Below are 26,286 nucleotides of genomic sequence, written 5' to 3'. Positions count from 1 at the left end.
GAATGTTAATGGAGGGGAGGGGGACTTGTGCTAACAGCTTGAGGATGATTTTTTACTTTCACTTGAAAGCACTCTTATAAATCTTAACACAAATTGAGAAAAAGGGGGGAAAAGTTAGTGATTGGTTCCTCTCTATGAGACTTCAAATTTATCTGTGCAATTATAAATAGCTTTATAAACGGTTAGAAACAAACCTTAAACTTTATAATTCAAACCTTAAACTTTATAACTTAAACCTTAAACTTTATAACTTCCCAGCTAAACCCACTGTCTGGGCTTGCCTGTGACGTCCCTGTGTCACTGGAGCCTTGTCCCCCCTCCAGCTCTGAGTATCCTGCACTCTCAGCTGCCTGATGGATGGGGGGTTTTAGCCACATTTACAGCTCCTTTTTGCTTTTCCATTTTTTTCCCCCATGTGTAATGGGGGAAATGAACCTGGCAGTCTTCATGGGGAGTTCAGGAGTCAGGAGAACTTCCCTTGGATAAAATAGGATGAGCTCTTGGAGCCCTGGGCTTGGCAGGGTGACAGCAGCACCCTCTGAGTGTCCTCTGCCTCTGGGGCTGAGGTTTGGGACCTCTGGGTATTTAACAGGTTACTCCAGAGTCTCTGATTTTTTTTAACTTTTATTCAGTAGGTTTTAATTATTTTTTCACAGTTCCATGTATACTCTGGTTTCCAGTAAATGGTTTTATATTGTTAACTGAGAGACCTCTTCCCTTCGAGAGCCCATGATGGGAAGGAAGTTCCTGTGGGGTGACTGGGGGATCCTTGTCCATGATGGGAAGTTCCTGTGGGGTGACTGGGGGATCCTTGTCCATGATGAGAGGTTCCTGTGGGGTGACTGGGGGGATCTTTGTCCCTTTGAGCCACGCCAGGGCAATGATGAGTGAAGTTTTGAGGATGAGCAGGACCAGAGCAGGGCTTGGCAGCCTGTCCTGCCCTGCTGCTGGACCCCTGGTGTGCTTCTCTTGGGCAAGGTGGAAGCTCCTGGTGAGTTTGTGCAGGAATGTTTCATCCCTCCTGAGCTCTGGCTGATTTTTCTCCCTGGGATGAAGCTTTTCTTGCTTTCCCCCAGTCCTCCCAGTGCCCTGCTATGGGTGTTTGCTAAAATCCGTGGTTGCTTTCCCTCAGGTGCTTTCCTAGGGATAAATGGTGCTTGTGAGGGGATGTGAGAAGGAGAAGCTGTGGAGAGGTCAGCCCTCATCAGTGTTTCAGGCTCATTAATCAGCCTCCCTAAGTGGAATTTGTCCAGCCCTGGAGCACTCAGCAATGGGAATGGCTTTGAAAAGCAGGGGGGGAAAATAATAGTGCTAAACTGTTTGAGAAATAATTTCATTCTCCACTTCTCAATAGATAAATCTGCTGTCCAACAACCTGAAATTTAATCTGTCCATCTGAAGTAATTGATGAGCTGCGACTTGAATCCAAATGCGGAGGGGAATTCTCTGCAGAGAGGTTTTTGTGCTGCCTCTGCACCAGAGACAATGGGGCCAAGCTGGGCAGGAACAAAGCCAGCAGGAACAAAGCCATGGGAGATTTGGTGCTGCTGGGGGGGGGGATCCAAGCTCCACTGGTGCTTTTGACTCATTGCTGGTCCCAAAATATTGCTTGGTGTGGAGGGGAGCTGGATGGGGCAGAGCCACTTGGGGAGGTCAGATACAGGTCGTGATTTTCAGATTTACAGAATGGTTTGGGTTTGAAGAGACCTTAAAGACCAGCTAATCCCAGCCCCTGCCATGTGATGGCTGCAGCCCTGCAGTTCCCACTGGATACCCCTGGACTTTCTCTCCATTCCTGGTGTTGGAGGAAGCCAAGGGAGATTTGATGCCCCTTTGCACTATCGGAATAGCACAGGGCGGCTCAGAGATGCATCCTTTGGCTCTCTGCAGAGGTTTGGGCCATGGGACACCTGTTTTCCCCTGGTAAATGATGTGTTTTCTCAAGGAGCCAGCCTCCCTGGCCCGTTGGCAGAGCCTGTGATAAGCAGATGTTCCCAGCTCTCACTTCTCGCCCGGCGCGTTCGAGCGGTGCCGGCAGTGAGATAAGAGGAAATCTGACATCAGGGCCAGGAAGTGCTAAAGAAAGCCCCTTGCATCATTCATCAGAGGGGTTATCTCCCCCAGCAGAGCTCCAGCATTCCTTGCATGCTGCAGGACACATTTCAAGCCCACGGCTTTGGGCACGCTGGGCTCGTGGCCGCGTGCCCGCGCACCCTGTGTGCCATTGTGTGCTCCCCACACAGCCCCAAGCCCTCTCTTAAAGGCCTTTCCAAAGTGCTGTGAGCTGCCAGATGTTCCTGCCCTTCCAGGCAAAACCATCCTCCTCATTTCTTGCCTTTCCTTGCGTTTTGTGGCATTTTTTAGAAGTGTCAGAGATTCCCAAGCTCTGCGTGTCCATCCCACGTGTGAGGAGCAGGGGCTGCTTTGATGCTCCTCCAGACCCCACCTGGGAATTCTCTTTGGTTTCTGAGCAGCTGCTGCTGCATTCTCCAGCTTTTTGTCTGTCTCTGCCATCACCAGGCTGAGAAAGCGACAGAGTCCCCATCCCTGGTGGGATTTAATGGGGTATGCATGTGGCATTTAGGGATGTGGCATTTAGGACAAGCCACCCCCTTAGTGGAGGGCTTGGCAGTGCTGAGTTGATGGTCAGGCTCAATCTTGGAGTTCTTTTCTAACAAAAATGGTTGTGTTTTTCCACTAACAAAGCAGCTTTGCTGGGTGCCAGAAGCATGTGTGGCCTTCAGCCTCTAGGGCTGGGATGTGTTTCCAACCCACTCGAGGTGCTCCAGTAGTTGGCTTTTCTCTGGTGAATTTGCATTGGAAATGGCTCCAGTCTTGTCAGTGCAGGTGCCACGGGTGCCCAGTCATTTGGGGACTGCAGGGAGGGGCCTGAAGTGGGGTGTGAGGAGGAGTCACCCACACCCTCCCAAAATGTCCTCTCCCAGCCCCAGGGCTGGAATTTCCAATTGCAGAAACATCTGACCTGCCCTGGGGTTGTTGGGCATGTCCTTACTGAGATCCCAGTGCAAAGTGCAGTTATCCCAAGTGCCAAATTATCCTTTTTGACCTCCCCTGAAGGCACCTCCAGTGCATTGCTGAGTTTGAGTGGCACAAAAACTTGGCAGCACAACCCTTGTATGCCCTGTGATCACCTGAGGAGTCTCTAAACTCCCTGAATCCAGTAAAAGAGAGAAAATCATGAAACCCTTCATTTAAACAGAGCACCCCAGAAGCTGTTGAGAGTTCCCAGCACGTCCCAGGCATTGGGGCTGTTGGCCACCCTGTGTGCAGGAGGGTGGCCAAGGGCTCCCAGTGGGAGCTCTTTTATTCACTTTATGACTCTGCAGAGTGGTTAAAAATAATCAGAGCTCTTCTGAAACTGGGTGAGTGCAGGTGATGGGGCCCTTCTGCTGCCTCTCTCTAGTGCTGGTTCTTACAACCCTGCAGGGCCTGGGGCAGAGCTGACCACACTTTTCTCATCCATCATCAGGCTTCAAGGGGTTTTGTTTTACCAGACGAGTTTCTTGCTCTGTTTGTCCCAATCCCACCCCTGTTCCAGTCCCTTTTCCCTCTGGCTTTAACTTCCCTCTCTGATGGGTTTTGCAGTGCCCAGGATGCTCTCCCCAGATAAGGATCTGTTCTGTGGCTGTCCCAGAGCCTGGAAATGTTGGGAGCCATGGAATTCTGTGTGCTCTCATGTGTGGCGTTCACATTCTCTGAAAAATCCCTTCACCCAGGATTTTTCTCCTGGGAAACTGAGAAGTCTCAGAGAAAAAGGAAAACAATTCTTATCTCATTTGCTTCTCCTCTGTTTTGCTCATGTGGAATGTGTTTGGAGATTGTTTACCCACAGGTGATTGTTTCACTGGATTCTGGTGTGAGTTGTTTTCACTCATTGGCCAATCAGGGCCAAGCTGTGTCAGGACTCTAGAAAGAGTCACAAGTTTCCTTTATTTTCTTTTTAGCATTCTGTAAGTATCCCTTCTGTATTCTTTAGTATAGTTTAGTATAGTATTCTTTAATATAATTAAATAATAAATTAGCCTTCTGAGAGTCAGATTCATCATTCCTCCCTTCAGTGGGGCACCCCACAAATGCAATACTCAGGTTTCCAGAGCTCAGCAGTGTCTGTGCCCAGGAGCTGTGGCTGGTGGCTCCCAAGGCTGTTTTGGGTGCACAGGAGGGTTGTGGCAGCACTGGGAATTTGTGGTGTTGGTGTTCCCTTGCTCTCAGGACCCTGCTCAGCTCTAGCCTCGCTCGAAGCAGATAAATGACAGCACTGATTTTGGGCCTGACAGGTGCTGAATGAGCCCCATGGAGAGCATTGATTTCTTTTTTCTCCTGTGAAATGTTTGCTTGTTCAAAGGTGTGATTGACTGTTGAATAAAATGGCCTGGGCACAGCCCATGTTAAATTGGAGCTAATTTTAACCTGTGGCTGTTGAGTAACAGTCTTGAGCCAAGAATTCATCATCTTCCATCAGCAGCGACCTCGAAACGCCAAGAAAATAAAAAGCACAAGATGACACTTTGCAGATTGGCCACAGAAGAAGGGCCAGGAGTGAATTGTGCCACCAACACCCACGCTGGGTGTCCCCACCTGGACTCCTGGTGCTCCAAGAGCGAGGGTGAAGCCCAGCTGCAGTTGTCATCCCCAGTGGTGGCTTTTCCTGTGGCAGCGTGGTGGCCTTGCTCTGCTGCCAGCTCCTCACTGGTGGGGCAGGCCTCTCGTTAATTGTGTTTGTTGTGGTTTACACCATGCCTTTTTCAGCAGCTCTTTGAATAGATGATGGGCTTTTTCCTCCGTGTTTGTTACCTGCTGGCACTCAGGGCCTGGCTGGTGGTGTGGTAGCTTTTTGCTGATGTCACCTGGAGCTGGCAGGTGCCTCCTCCTCATTTACCAGCTGTGGTGTGAGGTGGTTTCCACGTCTGAACTGGATGAGGAAAATCACTTTTAGCTTTTGGTTCCTTCACTGGCACAGGTTTCCAGAGCAGCTGTGGCTGCCCCATCCCTGGCAGTGCCCAAGGCCAGGCTGGGACAGTGGAAGGTGTCCCTGCCCATGGCAGAGGGGCGGAAATGGATAATCCTGAATATCCCAGACCATTCTGTAATTCTGATTTGGTGCTGCCCAGGCTGGGATGAGCAGGAGCAGGGGAGGAAATGCTGCAGAAGGGCAGGGCGGTTGTGCAGAGGAGGTTTGCATCTTGCTGTGTGTAATTGTGGCTGTACCCTGTGCCATTAACTTTCAAAATTGGAGGCTTAAAAGGATTTAAAATAAGCACACGCTGGAACTTTGGAATCAATGGGACTGCAGTGCAGCAGCACATGCAGCCTGGGGTGCAAATTCTTGCAGAGATAAAGTTGTGAAATAACCAGTGTCAGCAAGAGAGCCTGTAAAGCAATTCAAAAAAAAAAAAAAAAAGAAAAAACAACCAAAAACCTCCCAGTCTAGACACTTGTATTTACTGCAGTGTTTATGTGAGATAGAGGAATGCCCCAGAAAACCAGATTTGTTTTCAATTTCTGCCTCTGGCACGTGCTTGTCTAATGAGAAGGCTTTGATGTGACGGGACTGTCCTGTGCTGGGGGAGTTCTGCTGGTCCCATGGCATGGGGCAAAAGGGGAAAAGGTTATTTCTTGCTTTGTGCAGGTGAACCCTGCTGGTATTGAGGTGGTTTTGCTAATCCAGGCTGGAAACCCTCGTGTCTAATCCCCAAAGCAGCGCTAACGAGCTGCACCACGGCCACGTCTGGGGACATACCCCAAAGACTGTGCTTTGATTCTTTTAATTAAAAGAAAATTAAGCTATTTTCTTTTGCTTTGAACCCTGGGTGAGGTTTGCAGGCGGAGTGTGTTTGATGAGAGCTCAGGGTTGTGCCATGTGACAAAAGCAGGCTGAGGGAATCCACCCCAAGGCAGCTTGGCTCCTCTGCCTGTTGATCACATGGGGGTGATTCACCCCCTTAATGGATGGATTTCCTTAGGATTCTAGCGTGTTTGTTAGGTATCTGTGAGGAATTTGCTGAAAAAGTGAGGAGTTGCCTAAAGATACAGCAATAAATTGAAGGTATTTTGCAGTGAGGGTGCAAAAAGAAGGGAAGCTAATTGGCTGGCTCAGCAGATGATGGATGTAGGTGATGCAGCTGCAAAAATGAAGCAGATTTTTATTTTTCTCTTCTTTAGCTCCTGTGCTGCCAGGAGCAAGACCATTTGGAGTTCTCAGGCTTCAGAATCCCTGGTGATTTTAGATAAAAATTCTTTTATTGCTGTAGCCAAAGACAGGATTTTTTAGAAGAGAAATTTGATGCTGCTCTGCCAGTCAACCTTGCTGGATAACCAAAGGTTTGGGTTGAAAGGGATATTGTAGATCATCCAATCTGACCCCGGGGCAGGGACACCTTCCTCTATCCCAGGTTGTTCCAAGCCCTTTCCAACCTGGCCTTGGGCACTTCCCGGGGATGGAGCAGCCACAGTTTTTCTGGGCAGGGCCTCCCCACCCTCACAGGGAAGAATTCCTTCCCAATATCCCAACTAACCCTGCCCTCTGCCAGTTTAAAGCCATTCCCCCTTGTCCTGTTGCTGTAACACGTGTCCCTTCTGTAGGGAGCCAAATGGGATCGTGCTTGAAATAGTTAAATATTCAACACTGGGCTTCTGTGCAACATCAACTCTGACTTATATTTGCCTTCGACCTTGAAAGGGAAACGTCCTGCCTTGAGTTTTGCAGCCCTTCTGCGGCGTTACCTTGGGAGAAAGTTGTTTTTCAAAGGGGCGTCGTGTTCCCGGAGCACACAGGAGCCCTGGCAGGGCAGCAGGGCCTGGCATCCTCAGAAACAACAAACAAACTCCTGCCTGGCCTTGCAGGGCGAGCTTCTCAGCCCCTGCTTGTAGGAGCCACGGGGGAAGGACGGTGGGGATGGATGGAGAGCAGAGATCCCTGAAGCCAGGCCTTGGAATTTGTGGTTTATTGCCAAGGGCCTGGGAGCTGCCAGCCACAGCTGGGACCAGGCCCCAGAGAGGGAGAGAGGTAAAGAGGATGAGGGAGAGTGAAGAATAAAAGCAAGAGGAAAAGAGAGAGCAAAATTCCCGTTACAATACAATAAATCTTCTTCTGTGCTGAATATTCTAATTCTCACTAGCCAATCTAATACAAGATACAAATCCTATAGCATTTACATACAGCCTATAAGAATCATTACATTACCATACTTTGTTACATTTTAAACTCTAAAAACTGCTCTTTGGGCCCCTTCTGCCAAGCTGGTAGGGTCTGCTCTGACCCTTAGACCTGTCTGCAAGCAGAGGGTATTGTGATTACATTACCTTCAGCTGGCCATACCATTGTTTTCCAGTTGTTCAGTAACCAAGGTATCTCAAAGCTTGCTTTCATTTCAATCTCGCTTCTAGTTTCCATATTCTCAAAATATTTTGCCAGGCAATCATATTTATAATTTTCCTGATTCATCTTCCCCAACACCTGCTTGCTTTTCTTGCATTGAACTCGGGAAATCTCAGTTATCATTTGTGCCTGTCTTGCTCATTTCCCCTCCTTATCTCCTTTTTCTCCCCCAGTTTCTGTGTTTGAAGAACATCCGGACCTTCCTGAAAGTGTGCCACGACAAATTTGGGTTAAGGAACAGCGACCTCTTTGATCCCTTTGACCTCTTTGACGTGCGGGATTTTGGGAAGGTAAGAGTTCCTGCTGAGCTCCTGGGGAGGGATGGGTCTAGCTTTGTGCTCCAGGTTGGGGATGAAAATACAAAGGTTTTGTGGTTTTCTGAGCAGCCTCTGAGAGCTGGGCACCAGGCTTGTGGTGTATTTAGGATTGTGCTAAATTCTCAGTGGATTTAGGGGTTGTTTTAGGTTGATTCTGCTGTCCTCAGTGACCAAGCCTTCAAGTTTTCTGCTTTGGATGAAAAACTCTCTGGGATCAGTCTCTAGAGGATGTGACCCATGTGTTTTTGAGAAGAACCAAACCTTGCCTGGGGTCCACACCTCGCTCAGTCCCTCCCCATCTGCTGCCACCTGTGCAGAGCAAAATAAACTTTGCTGAAATCACCACTGCTTTTTGTGTGACGTGGCCAGTGAGTGTCTGTGGGGTCAGGGAGTTTCATGGCAGGGTGAAATGAGTGCCCTGAGCTTCTCAGAAATGTCTTGCTGTAAGTGATGATTGCCACCAAATAGCGAAGAAAGAAAACTCTGGTTTTGACAAGTGGCTCTTGTTCTGATCCCCTGCCTGTGACACCAACTGCATCAGGGCTGATGGATACAGGGCTCAGGGAAGCCATTACCCAGGACAATTGGTATATTCTTCAGCAGAAAAGGTGATAAAAGATTTATTAAAGCTCTGTATTGTTTTACCTGTTTCGAGCTGCCAGACATAAGCTGCTGGAAGGCATCTTCCCTTCTGATTATCCAAGGAGTAGATTTTCACTGCTGATGGGGATATATTATTTGATATTTATTGCCTAATTTATTTCTGGACCATTATGTGGAATGTGCAATTGCAGTGCCTTGTTTTATGAGGTTTTTTTTGATTTATGGAATACAAGAAGGCAGTTGTTGTTCTGGGAATATGAATGCACAGAAGGAACCTTTTGGGCTGGGGAAGGAACTGCTGCTAATTAAAATGCTGCTTTATCGTCACATTGTCTCTTGCTTTGTGCAGTTTCAAATTGCCTCTGATGCCTGGTGTTAAACACTGCTGGAACACATCAGCTGATGAGCACAGCTTGCTTTTCCTTGTTCTGGTCTTCCCTCCCCCTGGTCACTTTTTGGGGGTGCATTCAGCTTTGTGATTTTTAAAGGTGATTTGCCACTCCCTCTTTCCTGAGGGCAATCTGGTTTTTTAGGAGACTCGGGAAAGAAATGTGTCATAAACTTCCAAGAGGTCCAAATGTGCTTTATTGCCTGCATCGTGCTTGCTTTCACGTTGTCGTCATCCCCAACCAACCACAGAAAATGTGGGAAGCACTGACTCTCTATACAAAAACCTCATTTTTTCTCTTTTATCAGCTTGGTGGAGGTATCAGCTGTCCAGCTCTGCACCACCCTAATTCCCTCTGGAAGCCTGTCAAAACATTCCCATTGTCTTCAGCACCTTTCATTCCCACATTATCCTCAGATCTGTGTTCAACAGTGGCAAAGCAAATAAACAGGGAAAAATCTGCTGTTGACCAGAGCTCCCTTTCCGTTTTGAGTCATGGCGAGAGCAAAAGCAGCCTCTAATCCACGTCCCCACTGGCCAAACACAGACTTCACACACAAAAAATTCTTCCTGGAGCCATTCACTCCTCCGATCAATGGTGTTTTTTTGGTCACAAGGCACTTGCACCGTTTGTGATGGGACACAGTAACAGAGAGTTTAATTGCAGAGGGGCTTTGGTGGAGCAGGGTTGGGTGTTTCCTTTCTGGATGCCACTGGGAGAGTTATTCCTCTCCTCCAAACCAAAAGGCCACTGGGACAGCAATTACCAGCAGTTTTTGGGATTGCTGGAGTGTAATTACTGAGGAGAAAGGCGGGGACTTGGTGCCAACCTCTGAGTAAAGGGCTTTGAGTCTTCGGGGTTTTTTAGTGTTAGAAAACCACTGGTGCTTTGAAAGAGTCTGAAAAATCAGATCCCTCAGTCCTGCCTTGCCCAGCTGTTGTTCTGAGAGAAGCTTCCATCTTTCCATCACTCTTTTGGCTCCTGAGCCAGGGCTTCTGCAAGGAGGAGCTGCCCTGGGAGCAGTGGAGCTGCTCCAGCTCTGCCTGGGGGCTCCTCAAGCCCAGGTTTGCTCCTGGTTTTGCTTCTTCCTTGAGTTTTCAGCTTGGGGAGGTGCTTTGTGCTGTCAGCAGGGTGACAGCTGGTGAAATGGGATCACGAACCATGTGGGCTGCTCCAGGCAGAATCCCAGTGGAGCTGGGAACTCCGTCTGGGCTCTGCGGGGTGTAGGGGAATGGGGCACTGGGGCTCTGCCAGATGGATCATCCCATTCCCTGTGATCTGCAGTGGCTCCCAGCTCCCCAGGGGAGCCCAAAGGCCGCTCCCAATTGCTCATGGCCAGCTGAAATTGCTGACAGGCAGCTCTTTTTCCCCATGTTCAGTTATTAAGCAATCCTGCTGTGGTGGGGGCTGTGCTGTGTTTCATGGCAGAGGTTTGCAGAAGTGACCTGAGGTGCTGGTGCTTGTATTTCCACCCATGCCCCTTCAACAGATATATTAATTATTTCTGAATATTTGATCCATTTAAAGTGGTTCAGAGCTCTCCATAAATCACCAGAGGCATCTGCAGAAGTGTTTTTTCTGTGGCTGCAGGATGCAGGAGTAAAACCCCAGTTAATATTGCCTCATTCCTAACCAGGGTCTGATTCTGCAGGCTTGCTCTCTCTCTCTCTGTTAGTGCAGCCTGGCTCTTAAAAAAGAAATAAAATAAAAAGCTGGTGCTCATGTAGTGTGTGTTGTTACACATTTAGTAGCAGTGATGGTATAAAATCAAACTCTTATTGGACCTGCTAATTTATTGGCACCAACTGTAATGACATAAAATGTACATAAATATGGATTAAACTCTTTATTACTCTATTAGTCAGCGTGATGGTAGCCAGGTTCATTAAAAGGAGTTACTCATTTTAAATAACTTGCAGCAATGTACAATTTTTTTAAAAAGAAATATAGTTCAAATATTCATAAACCTGTGGAGCGTGCCATTTATTAGCCTCCCGCTCCTCTCTGCCCTCCTGACGTGGATTTAATGGTCCTGAATTCCTTTTGAAGTTCTTGGTGTCTCTGAAAAAGGTTTTTTTTGGCAAGATAAGGGTCTTCCCTCCCCACCCCACAGATAGGAAACGCTGCAGTTCTAAAAATGAAAAAGGGAAGCGATTCACAGGGCGGCTGAGGGAGGAGGAGATGCTGGTACCGAATTGAAGTCGTGTTTTCCACTCTGCTGCTGGCCCAGAGAGCTGCACCCCCTCGAGCTGGAGCAGGGCTTGGAGCAGCTCTGGGTCCGTTCTTGCTCTCAGCTGAGCCCACCGAGATTTTGGCTGGGGCAGGGCTCAGAGGAGGCTTTTTTTGGGTGGCTCAGTGCCAGGGAGAGGATGTGGCTGCTGGGGAGTGCCCCCAGCCTGGCACGCTCCAGTGCCTGTGCCAACAGCCTTGGAAGGGGAAAGAAATCAGAGTTGAACAAAAAGTTTAAATTTGGGGTGATTGTTCCGAAATTGCTGCAGATATTCAGGGTTCATAATATTCAGGGTTTATATTTTAGTGTTCCCTTCCTCCTGCTGGTGGGCTGGTGTGGATCCCTCCTGGAAAACCCTGGGGGGATCCAGGCTGTCCTCACTGGGTGCTCTTTGTCCCCAGCCCCTTCCAGGTGAGGGATTCCCCCTTGGCATCCATCTGGATGGGCTGGGACAGCTCTGGAGGGGCTCAGCTGCCACGCTCCCTTCCTGGCACACCCCACCCTGCTGCCCGAGAGTCAGAAAACTCTGTTTTCTGTTCACTTTCAGGCAGGAGGGCGGGGAGTGCTGTCAGAATTATTTAAGGGATTCATAACTGAGAGTTGCTGGTTGGTGTTTCTGTTTCTCTGCTGAGAATTCCCCTCCCTCCAGCATCTCTAACCCCACACAGGAGCCTCTAACCCTGCAGCAGTATTTTTAAAGGTGCCTTTTTAACACAGTTTGGGCAGATAAAAAGAGGGATTTATATGAATTAATATAGAAAGGCAGAAACTGCAGAAATTCCAGATATAGGGCTGCTATAAACCCAGTGCCAGCTGTGACCTGCTGCTGCTGGGAGCAGCTCCTCTTCTCTCATTTTGACTTTCAGGGTTTTTTTCTGACCTCCTGCAGCCAAGAACATATTAAAAGCAGTGTGTTTTCTCTCTGCATGAAGCAGGAGTGTCTGGGAGCAGAGCAGAGCTTGCCAGCCAAGCTGGGTGTCCCATCCCAGCCCTGCCCATGATTTTTACAAATCCCCAGAGGCCTGGATGGGGCTTCCCGTGTTGTGGTGGCAGTGCCAGCTCCTCAGATGGCTCTGTGGCATTGGCTGTGTGCCCAGGGGGATCCTGTGGCAGCTGGGAGCATCTCACATCGCTGTGTCACCAGGGTGGGTGGGGAGGGAAACGAGCAGAATTCTCCAAAAGAAGGGTGTGTATGTTTTATGTATTTATTTATTTTTTTTTAATTCCCAAGGGAGCAGTACAGTAACTGGCCTGCCACGAGATTTTTGTGTCATTGCATGGACGAAATCCACTTAACCCCTTGCCTGCTCAGTGGTTGATGACTTTAATCTCAAAAAGAATTTTTCACCCTGTGCCCACACCAGTGCTTTTCCCAGAACCTTTGGGACTGCAGTTCCTGCCTGAGGGAGAATTCCCAGCTTTGGGAAGTGTAGGAGAACGTGGGGAAGGCAGCCCTGGGTGCCTGTGCCTCCTCAGTTGATGATTAACTCCACTGCAGGAGCTGTGGGTGATTTTTTTTTTTTCTGTTTTAATGACCTTGCTGGAGATTTGGGCACTGGGATCGATGCTCCAAGTGGCAAAAGCAGAGTGGAGCAGCACAGCTGGGGTTTGTTCTTCCCTCCCTTTGCCAGCCTGGGGGTTCATTTGGCCTTGGGAGCTGAAGGTTGGGATTTGGGGTCGGTGCTGAAAGGGCTGTGCTGGGGTGTTTTGGGGTATTTTGGGGTATTTTTGGGTGTTCAGGGTTTTAGAAACAGCACGACAGCCTCAAATCGAGCTCAGGCAACAAAATGCTGATAAAACCCAGTTAATCTTTCACTGCAGCCTCAGAGCAGAACCTCTGGGGCATGCCACCAACCTGTGGCCCTGGTGTCACCTCCAGGGCCAAGGAAATGCCACAGTCCAGCAGCTGGTGGCCCTCTGGTATTTCCTGCAGGAGCAGCTTTTAATTGTGCCAAATTCTCTGCTTTTCCCCATTCCTTTCTCCCCTGCTCAAAAGTCCAGGCTGTTCATAGATGTGCAACTGAAAGAGCCAGAAATGTTCATTCTGGGAAGGTTTTTTGGGGGTTTATTTGGGGTTTTTTGGGTTTTGTTTTGTTCTGGGGTTTTTGTCTTCTTTTTTTTTTGTTTGTTTGCTTTTTCTTCTTATGTTTTTTGGGGTTTTTTTTGGGTTTGGTTTGGGGGTTTTTTTGGTTTTTGTTTTTTGCATTTTTTGTTTGTTTGTTTTGGTTGGTTGGTTTTTGTTGGTTTTTGTTTTCCCCCCTTTCTTGGCTGCTTTCCCCAGTATTTTTCCAAGGGGTCACACTAAGGGGTGTTGTGTTTCAGGTCAAACAAGTGTGGGCAGGATCTCTGTAATTATCACAGCCCTGATGGGAGAATTCTGCAGTCAGGAGCAGTGATGGAAGTGCTTTGGAATCCAAAGCATTGATCAGGATGTGGGTGAATGCATCTCCTTAATGTGCATGAAATTGATTTCCTTGTACCTTCTTGATTTGTCTGAGTTCTTTTGTTAATTTTAGACAAGATCGGGGAGAGAAGGATATTTTTTTAACTTTGGAAAAAAAAAGCCCTGTGAGTGTTAAATCTCCAAAAAGTGAGGAGATGCCAGGCTTTTTATTTATTTTTTTTTTTTTTTTGGGTGATCCAACAATTTCTGGCTGTTGTGAGGTTTCATTTGAGCCTCCTTGGTGATGTCATGGGATTTTTGAGGTTTGGTGCAGTGAACATCACTGTGGGTGCAAGATGCCAGCAGGCAAAGCCAGGCTTTGTGTGCCTGGGTGCTGTGAGTGTGTCTCTCATCACTTGAGCTTCATGTGCTCTGGGAAAGGAAGGAAATCCATCCTGGCTGGTATCACTTCAGGGACTCTTGGAATAAAAGGAATTCTTTATTCTTTAACGATCTCTTCTGTGTCTTCATTAAAACCCTCAGCGTCTGATGATGAGACTGTGCCAAGGCCAAATAATGCAAATAATAATTAACATTTCTAGAAATGTGGGTGTAAACGGGGTTTAGTAAAAAGTGAAACCACCAGGCTGAAAGTTCTGGCACTGCACAATCCCCAGTGCTCAGAGCACAGCATCTTACCTATGAAACAAAAAATAAAAGAGGGGGAAGAAGCTTCTGCAGGAAATTGTGAATTTTCTTGGGGCAGAGATGAGTTTGTACAAGTCCATACATTGAAATATCACAGCTGAACACAAGCAGGAGGAGTCTGGGTGTCCCCAGGATGTCCCAGGGTTTGGGTGCTCTGGATCCATATTTTACACTGAAAAATCACTCTCTGGAAGGGAAATGTTCATGGTTTGCAGTAAATAAACAGCACAGACACAAAAGTGATGAATCCTGTGTCAGCAGAGTGAGGTTTGCTGTTTCTCCTGTGCTTGGAGAGGCTTGAGGGTGTTGAGATTGTGCCAGGCAGGGACAGCTTTGGAAACCAGGAGCTCCTCAGCTCCTTCCCACACTTCTTCATGGGGGAAAGAAAAACCCATCTTGGATTATTTTGTTCCACTGGCTGTCAGAACGGGCTGCTTGTTTGTTCTTGGAGGGTTTCCAGATACGGGATTATTGTTTTTTTCTCCCTCTTTTTTCCTTCAGAAATTAAATATTTCTTCAAGAACTCCCTGTAGGATTTGTGATTGCTCCAGCTGCCCGCTGCAGGATGGGTGTGGACATTGGGGTGCACTCACAGGAGGGGTGGAAAGGGTGGAAAAATCCAGGAATATCCTGGAGCTGCAGGTGTTGGGGTGTCCCTCCCACCCAGGTGATCACACAGCATCCCAGGGCTGCTCAGGAGCAGGTTTTGAAAAGCTTCTCTCTAAACATCCCTGGAGTGAGCAAGACACCTCCAAGGGTATCTCAAATATCAATTTTCCCCTTGTTTTCCAGCTTTTCCTTGCCTGGTTCCAAACCAGCTTGGAGATGAGATGAGTTAATGAGATGGTGATGCTGCAGAAAATTCATTTACACCCTCAGTGTTAATGGTGTGTGAGGCAGGGTCCCCCTCTTCCACATTATTCTCTTGCTAATTAGGGTTTACAGCCTAATCATGGTGGCAGGACAGCAGCCACAGGTGAAGCCAGTGATGGGCATTGCACTTTGTGGTGTTTCTCAGTTATTTTTATTTCTTCCAGGCCTCTCTTGGTTGTAATTTTTGGAATTTCTGAGCCAGCGTGGGCTTGGCTGATGTTTGCAGTCACTGCTTGGAGTGAGGGAGGTTTGTGTGGGGGAGCTGAGCTGGGGATTGCACCTCCCTGCCTGGCACACGGGGGGATTCACAGCCTGGAATTAAAGATTTTTAGGGAAAAATTGGTTAAAAATACCTCAGGAAGCAGCAATGTGCAAACAGGCTGGAAGTAACATGGAGCCACCAGAGTTTTCCATCCTAATCCTGGGGAAAGGCTTCATTTCTTGGGCATAATTTTCGGTTTTTTGGGCATAATTTTCGGGTTTTTGGCATAATTTTGGGCATAATTTTCCATTTCTGGGCATAATTTTGGGCATAATTTTAATTTTTAGGCATAATTTTCATTTTTGGGCCATAGTTTGGCCATAATTTTCATTTTTAGGCATAATTTTGATGCCAGGCCATGGTGAGGAGCAGTGCCAGGCCTGGCAGTCCTGTGCTGTCCCACCTCTCGTGGGAGCAGGGGCTCAGCTCCAGAGCTGCTTGTGCTCTGCCTCCCTTGGGATGTCATCCCTTGGTGGATGTCACCCCACACAGGTTCCCCTGCAGGTGAACCTCTTGGTTTTGTACATCTGATTTAAAATGTGCCCATCTCTGCAGAGAAGGGATGCACAAGTGGAGCTTTGTGGAGTTTTCTCAAGAAAAAAAAAAGGAAAAAAAAAAAAAAGGAGGAAAGCTTGTTCCCCTTATAGAGAATTTACCCAGACATTTCAGAGTGCACAGAGGATTTTGAGTGCAGGCTCTGGGTGTGATCCCCTGTCACAAACTCTGCTCAAAGACAGAACAGCTGGAGGTTGTGCTGAAATAAAAAAATAAAAGCTTGGAGAGCCAGGGCGTGAGCCAGAGCTGCCCTGTACCTGAGCCTGATGCAGTGCAGCAGAGGGGAACTCACTCTTCCAAGCCACTGGGCTGCGAAGATGATTGGAAAAAAATTGAATTTATTTCTTTCATGCGGAAATAGTGCTGCAGTCCCTGTACAGAGAGATTTATCAAAGGGACCTCTGTGCTCCAGCAGCGGGGCTGAGATCACAGCTCGCTGCAGATGGGAGCTGAAGGGACTGAGTGCCACTTTCAGCAGCTCTGAGTAACCATTGTGCAGTGTCCTGAACCCCCTGCTCCCAGGCTGGCCTCACACAATTCAGACTTGCACAGCCAAGGAGTTTTTCTTTAAAAAAATGAATTTTCTGGGCCCACGGGAGCTGGCTGTGTGGGTTCTGCACTGGGAACTCCAGGAAAGGATGCTCCAGTGCCAGGAGGTGTTAGAGATGGATCCACCAGCATCTGGGTTTGTCTGGTTCTGTTTCCTTTTTCAGCTGGGATGCTCCATCCTGTTATAACAGAGATATTTCAGCAGTTATAATGGAGATATTTAATTATAATAGATTATAATAGAGATATTTCAGCAGTTCTGAGTAACCATTGTGCAGTGTCCTGAACCCCCCTGCTCCCAGGCTGGCCTCACACAAGCCAGACTTGCACAGCCAAGGAGTTTTTCTTTTAAAAAATGAATTTTCTGGGCGCTGGAAATGCCCCAGTGAAGCTGTCTGTGTGGGTTTTGCACTGGAAACTCCAGGAAAGGATGCTCCAGTGGCAGGGAGGTGTTAGGGATGGATCCACCAGCATCTGGGTTTGTCTGGTTCTGTTTCCTTTCTCAGCTGGGATGCTCCATCCTGTTATAACAGAGATGATTTTATGTGTATTCAGGTGATGCAGCAGTTTGGGGTGTTCTGATTTTTGTAGGTGTAGATGACAGCTCTTCTGTGAGAATCTGATTTTTGGGGCTGAGTGCTCAATGGGATTAGGCTTCAATCTGTTTCTTCATTAAAAGAATAGAGATTTATTTTTCATAAAATAACAGAGATTTTTAGTTCATGAAAGAATAGAGATTTATTCTTCATAAAGAATAGAGATTTATTACTCACGGGGAGTGTCTGAAGCAGGACCTTGAACTGAATGGGCTTGCCTGGAAGGAGAAAAACCCCACTGACCTTGGTGAGGGGCTGAAGGAGCTGGGTCTGGCTCACCAGCCCCGTACTTGATCTGGGAATTAGAAATCTCATTTAAAACCACTCCTGCATAGAAAAATGGAGAGCTGGGAAGTGGAGAAGGTTTTGGTTGAAGTCCAGCCTGCAGGGATCCTGTGGAGGACTCTTGCCTTGGGGCCTCACTTGACTCTGGGTGTTTGCTCAGCCCTTTTCCTCATCCAGCCAAGTCCCCATGGGAGCTCTGCTGCCTGCCCTCCCCCTCACCTTTTTTTTTTTTCTTTTTTTTTTCTCCCCATAATATTGTTCTAATTACTGGAGTGTGAAGAATTGACTCTTAAAATGCCTCGTGGCAAATTCCATTTGTGCATTGGTGAAATGTCGAGCCCGTCCTGGGACCAAACTTCCCCACCCCAGCCAAAGTGGGACCTGGAGCTTGTTCCTCTGGCTGGGGATCCTAAAAACCAACTGGAGGGGGAAAAGGGAGAAGAAAAGGAGGGATTTGGGGGAGGGAAAAGGGTTAACACTTGTTTGCTGGCATCCTGCAGGGCTGTGTTTTCACAGGGCTGTTTCTCCTGGGGAGCTGCCAGATGTGATTTTTTTGGGGGCTAAACAGGGACAGGCTGGGACAGCTGTGGGTGCAGAGCTCTGAGGAGGAGCTCAGCAATGGGGTTTGCAGGAAAGTTGTGGGGCTGAGGGTTTTGGGGATGCCCAGCCCTGAACCCTGCAGGGAGCAGGGTTTTTGTGCTGTTTCTTTGTGGCTGTGTCCTTTCCCTTCTCACCATGGCTGTCCCTTACGGAAGGAGTTCCTGGCTCTTCTGGACCTTCTGCTCCCTGGCTGGAGCATGGACTTGCCGAGAATTCAGGGGCTGTGCTTTAGGTGCTTTCAAATGAATTATTTAAAACCAGCACTACTGCAAGGCTGTTTCTGGAGCTTTTGGTTTTTGGTGGGTTTTTTTTTTTTTTTTTTTTTTTTTTTCCCCAAGTGAGAAAGGAGCACTTGTGCAATACTTCAGGCTTTTTCTGCATTTCCAAGGGCATAAAAATCTGAAAAAATGACCCTGAAAACTCAGTTAATGAGTAATTGCAAGGTTTGCAGGACTGAGGATTCAAGAAAAATACCAGGAAGGAGGTTGTGTCCATAATGCTGGAGACTGGGCAGCTTTGGACCAGATCCTGATTCCAGAGCACTTGTGGTGGATCCAGTGAGGAGAGTTGTGCAGGAAAATGCCAGATTGCTCCTGCCTGGGCTCCCCTCAGCCCTGAGCCTGCAGCCTGGCAGCTGGAGGGGGAGCAGGGCTGGGGTGGAGGGGGATTTTCTCTCTGTGTGCAGCTCAGTGCCTTTGGCTGCCCTGAAATCCCCTCCTTTGGGGTGAACCCTCCTGGAAGGGTGGATTGTGGGCTGCACGAGCTCTTGGCTGGGTCCCAGTTGATTTTTCTGGATCAGCTGCCCTGACAGAGAGCCCAAACTCATCCCCATGGCTCTGCTGTGTGTGGGACAGGGGCTGGTGGAGGGAGGGGACAGTTGTGGGGTGACATCCCTATCCTCTGTGCCTCCATCTCCCACTGGGGGCACCTCTCCCACCTGCCCAGCTGCTCTGGGGACATCAGGAGGTTCCAGTGTCCCTTGCAGGAGCTCTGGGCACACCCCCTGCCTCCTTCTTTCAGAGGTGGGCTTGGCAGGGCTGAGTGAATGCTCGGGCTGGGTGAACTTGGGGGTCTTTTCCAAGCTCAGGGATTCCATGGATGTGTGATTTTCATGTTCCTCTCCTCCCTCAATGGCTCACAGAAGGGCAGTTATCCTTCAGAGGAGCAGCAGAGCCTGAACCTGGCCCACCTCACCCCCCTGCTCTGCCAGCTCATCCCTTTTCACCTTGCTGAGAGGAGAGTTTAAAAAAGCAAGGGAAGGTTTCAGATGGAGGGAAGGGGGGACTGACCAGGGCAGGGCTGCTCAGCTTTGGGATTTGTGTTCTCACAGTGCCAGGGACCTTCAAAATGAGGGAAAGGGCAGTGCTGGGAAACCTGGAAGCAGCTAAAATGGGATGCAGCCCAGGTGATGCTGGAGAAAGCTTTTGGGAAGCAGAGTTCTGTGCTGGGAGCTGTTCATTCTGTGCAGTCTCAGCATGAGCTGCAGCAGACACTTCTAACAGGTCTAAAAGGGTGTAAAATGGCCCCAAACCCGTTTGACTTCAGGCACTTCACTCTTCCCAGATGCTTTTGCAGCTCTGCCTTGCTGAAGGCTTGTAAAGAGGGAAGAATCGATGAAAATTAAGTTCCTGGTGGTGAGAGCTGACTGGTGAACAAGCAGATCTTTAGATTCTTGTGTCTCTTTTGTGGTTTTCCTCCCTTCTATTTCTAGGTCCATTAAATCCATTTTTTACCCTGTTCTCTGCTGAAACATAAATGAGTAAATGAGGTAACAAGGGCACACTTAAGGAAAAATGAAGCATGACCATAAATACGAGTGACCCACCTGAAAGGAAGGTCAGAGAAGAGACATTACCCAGTTGTGTTCATTAAGGGTGCCAGGCTGGAATTTAGAATCCTGCTTTAGGATTTAGGAAATGAGTTGGAGGGCCCGTGGAGAGAGATAAGAGCTGCAAGAAATGGAGAGGGAAACATTTTCCTTCCTGTTGTTTGCAGAGGGTGAAGTGAAGGAGGGTTTTTGATACTGATGATTTTCTGTGATGTGTGATTAGCTTGGAATTTTGGGGTAAAAAAACCCAAAACATTTGAGGGGGCAAGGAATGCTCTGGCCCTTGTGGTGCTTCTTTTTGGGGGAAGACAGGGCTGTTTGATTTCCTGTTTGATTTCCTACCCCTTGCTATGTGGAAAGTGCATAAAGGTATAGTGAAATTTGGATTTGGGGTGCTCAGGTTGGGGCTGAATCTGCCACCCATCCCTGGTGCTTTCTGCTTGAGGAATACTGAAGGGAAGTACATGGAATTGCTTCAGAAAAGAGAAATAAGTTGGAGACAAGAGACAAACTCCCTGCTCTGTGGGACTGAGAAGGTTTTCAGGGCTGTTGGATTTGGTGTTTTTTTTCCAGGGTTTTGCTGCCTGTCCCTGTCCCTGCTCCTGTCCCCCTGCCTGGAGCTCCCCAGGTGTTCTGCAGGTGAGGGCAGGGAGCAAAGCAGCACAGAGAAATTCCTCTTTATGGCAGCAACCAAGAGAATGGGGATTTATCTTGGAGATTAACTGGGCTGCTCTTCTCAGTTTGTTTTTCCTGCCACGCTATTCAGTCCTGTGAGCTGCACAGATCTGCAGAAGGTGAAGTGATAAAGCTGTTTAAATCCCCTTTTGGATTTGGGAGGGACAGTGGTAATTCCCCTGGTGATGAGGTTTATTTTTCTCCATTAGTACCTGGTTTTGAAGAGATTCTTTTCTTCCCCTTGCTCAAGGCTGGGCTTTCAGGAAAGCCTCTTCTGGAGGAGACTTAGTGTGTGCACACACCATGTGAAGTCAACAAGGGCTCGACTTCAAAGTGAAGCATGTGGATAAATATTATCCTGACTGGAGGCTACTATTTATTCTTTTTCTTCCAAAACAAAACACATTCACACATGCCTTCTCAAGACTTGGGATTAATTATTTTTATTTCTTTTTTTAACCACTGTCTGTTCACTCTGCTTTGCTCAGATGATCCCTCTCTCAGGTGAGTGGGGTTTACAAAAATTTCAGCAATTTTTGAATATTAAGGGGAAGACAGTGTAGCCAGGGCCAAAATCTTCCAATTTTAAGCTCAAAATCCTCTGCTTCTGTTGGTGTGGTTTCCATCGGTCACCAAGGTGGGATGGGAGAGCCCAGGGAGATGGAAACCTGAAATTTGGAGGGTTGGGAGTTATTTGGTTCAGGTTTAGCTGAACATGAGTTGTGCCAGTACTGAGTAAGATTTACTCCCTAGAAGTGCCTGCAGCAGGCAAATCCCTGCATCCCAGGTGTCCAAAAGAAGCCACTTTCACTAAAAATCAGCCTGGTTAATTCTGCCTCAAAAGCCTCAGGACCAATTCCTGATATTCCAGACAATTCCTGGCTGTGGGATCACCATCCCAGCTGTGTCTGCTCCGACCCCCCGTGCAGGGCAGAGCCTTCATGCATAGGAAATAATCAAATAATCCAATAAAACGATGCCACGCCATGTTTTATGTATGAGGAGGCACGGGGCTGTCAATAATCTTCCATGTATTTTAATGCCAGCTCTCTGGGCCTCGCTGCTCGTGGCTGATGACACCAATTAATTTGATTGTTTGGAAATAATCTCGTGCGCCGTGCGATTTGCACGGCCTCGGCCTTCTGCTTTCTAATGATTTCTCTATTAATTTCACTGCTGCCAAGAAGCTGGGGATGCCTTTCAGAGTGGAAAGGGAAACATGACCTAATACCATGGATAAAATATTAGTGAGGGTGAATGAAATCCCTGTTAGCAGTGGTGGGACCCCAGCCCCTGAAGACACAGGAGCTGCTGGAGCGTGGCAGAGAGAAAAGAGCTGCACATGCTGCGTGTGGATGCACCAGTGTGGAGCAATAAGTTCTTGAACAGCTTTAAAATTAATGGAGAACCAGTGTTTTTCTTGTCCCCTCCTGCTCCAGCTGGCTTTTCCCTGGTTAAAAAAGAGCTGACACGGAGAAATTCAATGTCTGGGCCTCCCTGTGGGAATGAAACAGGGGCTGGGCTTGTCCCTCTGGAGCTGGGGTTATGCTCTGCCTTAATTCCTGGTTTTTGGCCTGAATTTGGCTGTGGTGGACTCCTTGGCAGTGCTGTCTTTGTCACCTCGTGTCCACCTGGGAGGATGGAGCTCCATGGGGGCTCTCCCCAGCCTGCAGGACAGTGCCATTAATTTTTCTGGTTTTCAGCATCACAGGCCTCAAGCTGTCCTCAAGCCTTGCCTTTTTATCCACCCATCCAGCAGAAATCCCCAAAACCAAGCCTTACACACAAGATTCCCAGCACAAACTGCAGTTGATGACTTTGGTACTGCTTATCTGTGAGTCCTTTGCATCACCTGAGCCCTGAGAAGTGGCCTTGGAGCAACCTGGAATACCAAAAACTGTCCCTGCCCAGGGGATTGGAATGAGTTGGGCTTTAAGATCCCTTCCAGCCCAAACCATTCCATGATTCTGTGCTGAAATTACCCTCTTTCAGCCTTTGGAAGAGCTCTTTCTTTTCATGGTGTGGCTGAGGCTGAATTTGTTCATCCATTTCCTTGTGAGAGGAAAAAAAAATATTCCTGTAATGCACAAAAACATCACCCCATCAATATTGCCTAAGCAGGGGAAAAAATCAATTCAATTTGTGGCCAAAATATTGATGTGATGATTTATATAAACACCCAGATATTTATAGCTTTAATGTTTTAGTCTCTGTGCTGGGGAGCTTTTTGGTTCCTGCATAAATTAGGTGGTAATCAAGGATATGGGGAGGGATGAGGGGTGAGAACTTTGGGAAGAGCTTGGGGTGGTTTGCAGAGGGGAGGATGGAGCCAGGCTAGCAGGATCAGAGCTTTTCCTTCACAAATTTCTCATTAGATGCAAATCATGAGGCTTTGGGGTTCTGTGCTCCCACCTTGGTAACCTCTGGGGCATTTCAGTAATTCTATATTCCCACCCCCAGTATTTTTAATTTTAATTGTACAAACAGAATGAACATCAGGTTTTTACCATCCCATCCCATCCCATCCCATCCCATCCCATCCCATCCCATCCCATCCCATCCCATCCCATCCCATCCCATCCCATCCCATCCCATCCCATCCCCTCCCATCCCCAAAGCCCCTTCACAGACAGGACCAGGATTAAATCTGAGACATTTCTCCCCCTGTGCTGCTTTCTTTGCCTTTCTCTCCCTGATGGACCCCAAGCTTGTGATGTTGTAAGGAGTGAGGAGTAATGGAGCTCTTGGCCTTTTAAAATATGCATGAACTTCTCAGGGAAATGCAGAGTGATGGAGACAGATGTGAGCTGTGTCATTAACCAGGCCTGGGTGTCTCTTTTCCCCCTGTCCCAAGTCATTATTCACAGGCAAATCATAATGTTTCTGTTCCTTTGGTTATGGATTATTATTATTTTTTCAGGAGAAAAATAATAATACAGAGAGCTGCTGGTGCAGTTTCTACCTCTGGGTGTTTTCTGCTGCTTGGCAGGGTCAGGCTGGGTGGTGACTCAGGAAAATGAGCTTTAATCCTGTGATTTTGGTGATAAACCTGCAGATTTTTATTTGTTCTACTGGGCAGGTTTGGTTTCTGAGAGCTGGGTTTGTTTGTCCCATGTTCTCACTCACATTTGTCCCTCCAGGTGAACGTGGTGGGATTTCTCCGGGGTGAATGACTTTGTGTATTGTTATGTATTCTTAGTCATTTTCCCTGGGGTAAATGACTCAGTGTTTTATTTATATTATAAATATTGATATAACCCATGGATCTGTGAGTAGCCAGGGTCTGTTCCTCATGCACTCACAGCACAGCAAAGCATCTTCTTTTCTGTCACAGCAGGGCAAGGGAATTTATCATTTTATTTAATTCTCCAAACTCTTCATCTAAAAAATCTCCTAATTTTGGCTTAAACACAGCTGATAGCTTTGTTTAAAAAGCAGATTATTTGAGATTTTTTTTTAATTTTTACACAGTGTGCTTTGTCTTGATTTAAAATTATATTTAACCTGGTGAGATTTTTATTCTGAGAGCTGGGAACTGTACAGAGATACAGCAGGAGCAAACCTTGCTCGTGTCCCACTCTCCTTCCTGGCATCCCAAAATGAATAATTCAGCCACGGGGATGTCTGGGGAGGTCACGTAAATGAGGTGACACCCACTTTTTATCAGCCCTGAAGGTCACATGGAGGGGCTGACACCCATTTTCAGCAGTCCTTTGCAGTCACAGCTGGAAGGGTTATTCCTGAGGGGAAGAGTTAAACCTTGGGATGAGTTTTTTGCATGGAATTTCATCTCCATGCAGGTTGGCAGGGTTAGAGCTTCTGCAGTCTGTGGAGTTTGGGGTGTGCAGCACATCCACCAGCATGAATTTGTCACCAGGCATGAACTGATTTTTGTTTTTTTGCTGGACAAGGGGAGCTGGTGAGGGTAGGAAAAAGAGGAGAACAGGCAGGATTTGCTTTCTGGGAAGGCTCTGCTCACCCCGAGGGTGATGGGGTGAGGTGTTCCTGTTTGCACAGGGATTGTGTCTGCTACAGGAGCAGCCTTGGCTCTCAAATAATCGATTTCCTTGGGTTCTCCAGGCTCTGGACCATGGAAGATGTGGTAGTCATTGGCTTTCAGCCTCCTCCCCAGGGCAGGGGATCAATACAGCTCAATATGGGGTTCAGCCTGTGGTTTGTGCTTTTTCCAGAAGGACCTGGGGAGAAAAGACGCCGTTTAAAGAAAATTACTGCATTGCCTATCAACTGAAAACAAAAGTCTTTTGTCCTGTCAATCAGGGGGAGGCTTTATCTTGTCAATCATGGGGAAAAATGCTTCCCTTGCACTTCTGCCAGGCTTTGCACAGAGTGGGTTTCTCCTTCAGTCACACAAGCCACTGTTGGGCACAGTAGCTTTTAATAAAAAATACATTAAAATTACATTAAAACATATTAAAAATTGCGTTAAAATATATAAAAATCACATTAAAATATATATAACACATTAAATTAAATATATAAAATACATAACAATAAATATTCATGTTTTATCAGTATTTAGACTTGAGAGAAGGTGGTGATGCAAGTCAGAGGGCAGATCTTGGGGGCTCAGGCAGGAGGGAAGGGGCTGAAGTTTGGTCCTGTGAGCAAGCCACAGGAGCACTGCAGGGTGTTTGCAGAGCCCAGACCAAGCTGCTTCTGTCCCTTGAGCAGGACTCACCCTGGCTCTGATCGCAGACTGGACTCTCTGGTTGTTTTGAATTTATTTTGAATCATTTGGGGCTTTTCTTTTGTTCACCAGACCGAAAGACACTTTCCATTCCCTTCCCACTTCCTTTCCCTTTTGCTCAGTGGTTTTCCTCCTGCTGCTGTGCTCCACAGATGGGCTCTGGGTGGGTTTTTTTTCTGGCAATAAATGCACTCCAGGAGCCTGTCTGCACTTCCAGGAGCCTGTCTGTCCATCCATCAGTGCACAGCTCGATGGGAGCTGGGTACCACCCCCCTCTCCTCCCTGTTTTGGGGCTGACAGAGCTGCTGCCTCCTCTCCTGCCTCAGGGATGTTCCTGCCCAAGCTGGAGACCCAGGGTTCAGGCTGGAGCTCCCAGCCCCTCACGGAATCCCCCAGGATGGGAAAGCCCTGGAGCATTGCAGGATCCCTGAGCCCTGCCCGGCCCTGGGGCTGTGCTGGAGGTCTCCCCACTCCTGGCAAGCTTTCAGGAGCCTTAAATTTGGGCTGTGCCAAAGCTGGGGCTGGTTTTGTGCAGCAGCCACGTGCCTGGGGGTGTGTGGGTGCCTGCCCTGCTCTTCCTCCAAAAGCTTTTTCCTGCAGAAACAAACCGTGCCAGGAACTGGAATCATTGTTCTGCAGCTTCCCCTTGCAGCCAGCTGGAGGTATAAAGTGCTGGGTTTGTAAAGTTTCCATCCTCGTGGTCCCTCTGTGAGCAGGACACCCAGAATTGCTGTCACTGTGTGCCAGGGCTGTGATGGAGAGGTGACATGGCTCTGGTGCCTTTGGTGATGCTCCTTTAGAAGCCAAGCTGAAATTCTTGCTAATTAGGGACTGATATGTGGTTTTATTGAGCTAGGTCTTACAAGCTCTTGGAGATCTGTATTACACTTAAGATAGCTCAGCTACTTTAGAAGCATAAATTCAGCAGGGTGGCTTCTGTGGTAGTGTTGGAAACAGAAAAGTTTTAATAAAAGGTAAAATAACAAAGCTCTTTACAGGGAAAAACCAAGCCAGGAGCAAGAGGTTCTTGCTCCTGGTAAAACACCCCACGAAAGTGATTACTTCCTTTGTTCTCTTCTTTTCCTAGTGAATTGTTTAGGTTGGATTTTTTGGCTCCTCTCCATTGGCTATCATTAAGTTTGAGGTGAAGTTTTCTAGGTCTTATGAGGTGTCTTTTTGTCTAATTGAGGAGAGAAACTTCTGGGCTTTTTTATTTTTAAGGAGCCAAGGGATAGTTTTGTCACTCCCATCAATAAAAACCACATTTCTACAAGGGACATCTCTCTGGAGCAGGGGAGCTGAACCACCCCTCTTCAGCTTTTACCT

General features: G+C 47.7%; 1 protein-coding gene across 7 annotated transcripts in view; it reads left to right on the top strand.

Moving 5' to 3' along the window:
• Positions 1-26,286, top strand: part of VAV2 (vav guanine nucleotide exchange factor 2) — a 119,220-nt gene that overhangs the window by 22,780 nt on the left and 70,154 nt on the right. For all 7 annotated transcript variants that reach the window (XM_064394114.1, XM_064394110.1, XM_064394112.1 and 4 more), the window contains exon 2: positions 7,573-7,689. In XM_064394114.1, the coding sequence (XP_064250184.1) occupies positions 7,573-7,689 (117 nt within the window). The remainder of the gene's footprint in view (positions 1-7,572; positions 7,690-26,286) is intronic.

The sequence above is a fragment of the Passer domesticus genome, chromosome 18 (assembly GCF_036417665.1).
Source record: "Passer domesticus isolate bPasDom1 chromosome 18, bPasDom1.hap1, whole genome shotgun sequence".
In the NCBI taxonomy this organism is placed as follows: Eukaryota; Metazoa; Chordata; class Aves; order Passeriformes; family Passeridae; genus Passer; species Passer domesticus.
Note: the sequence above shows the minus strand (reverse complement) of the source record. Positions and strands in the feature narration are given on the sequence as shown.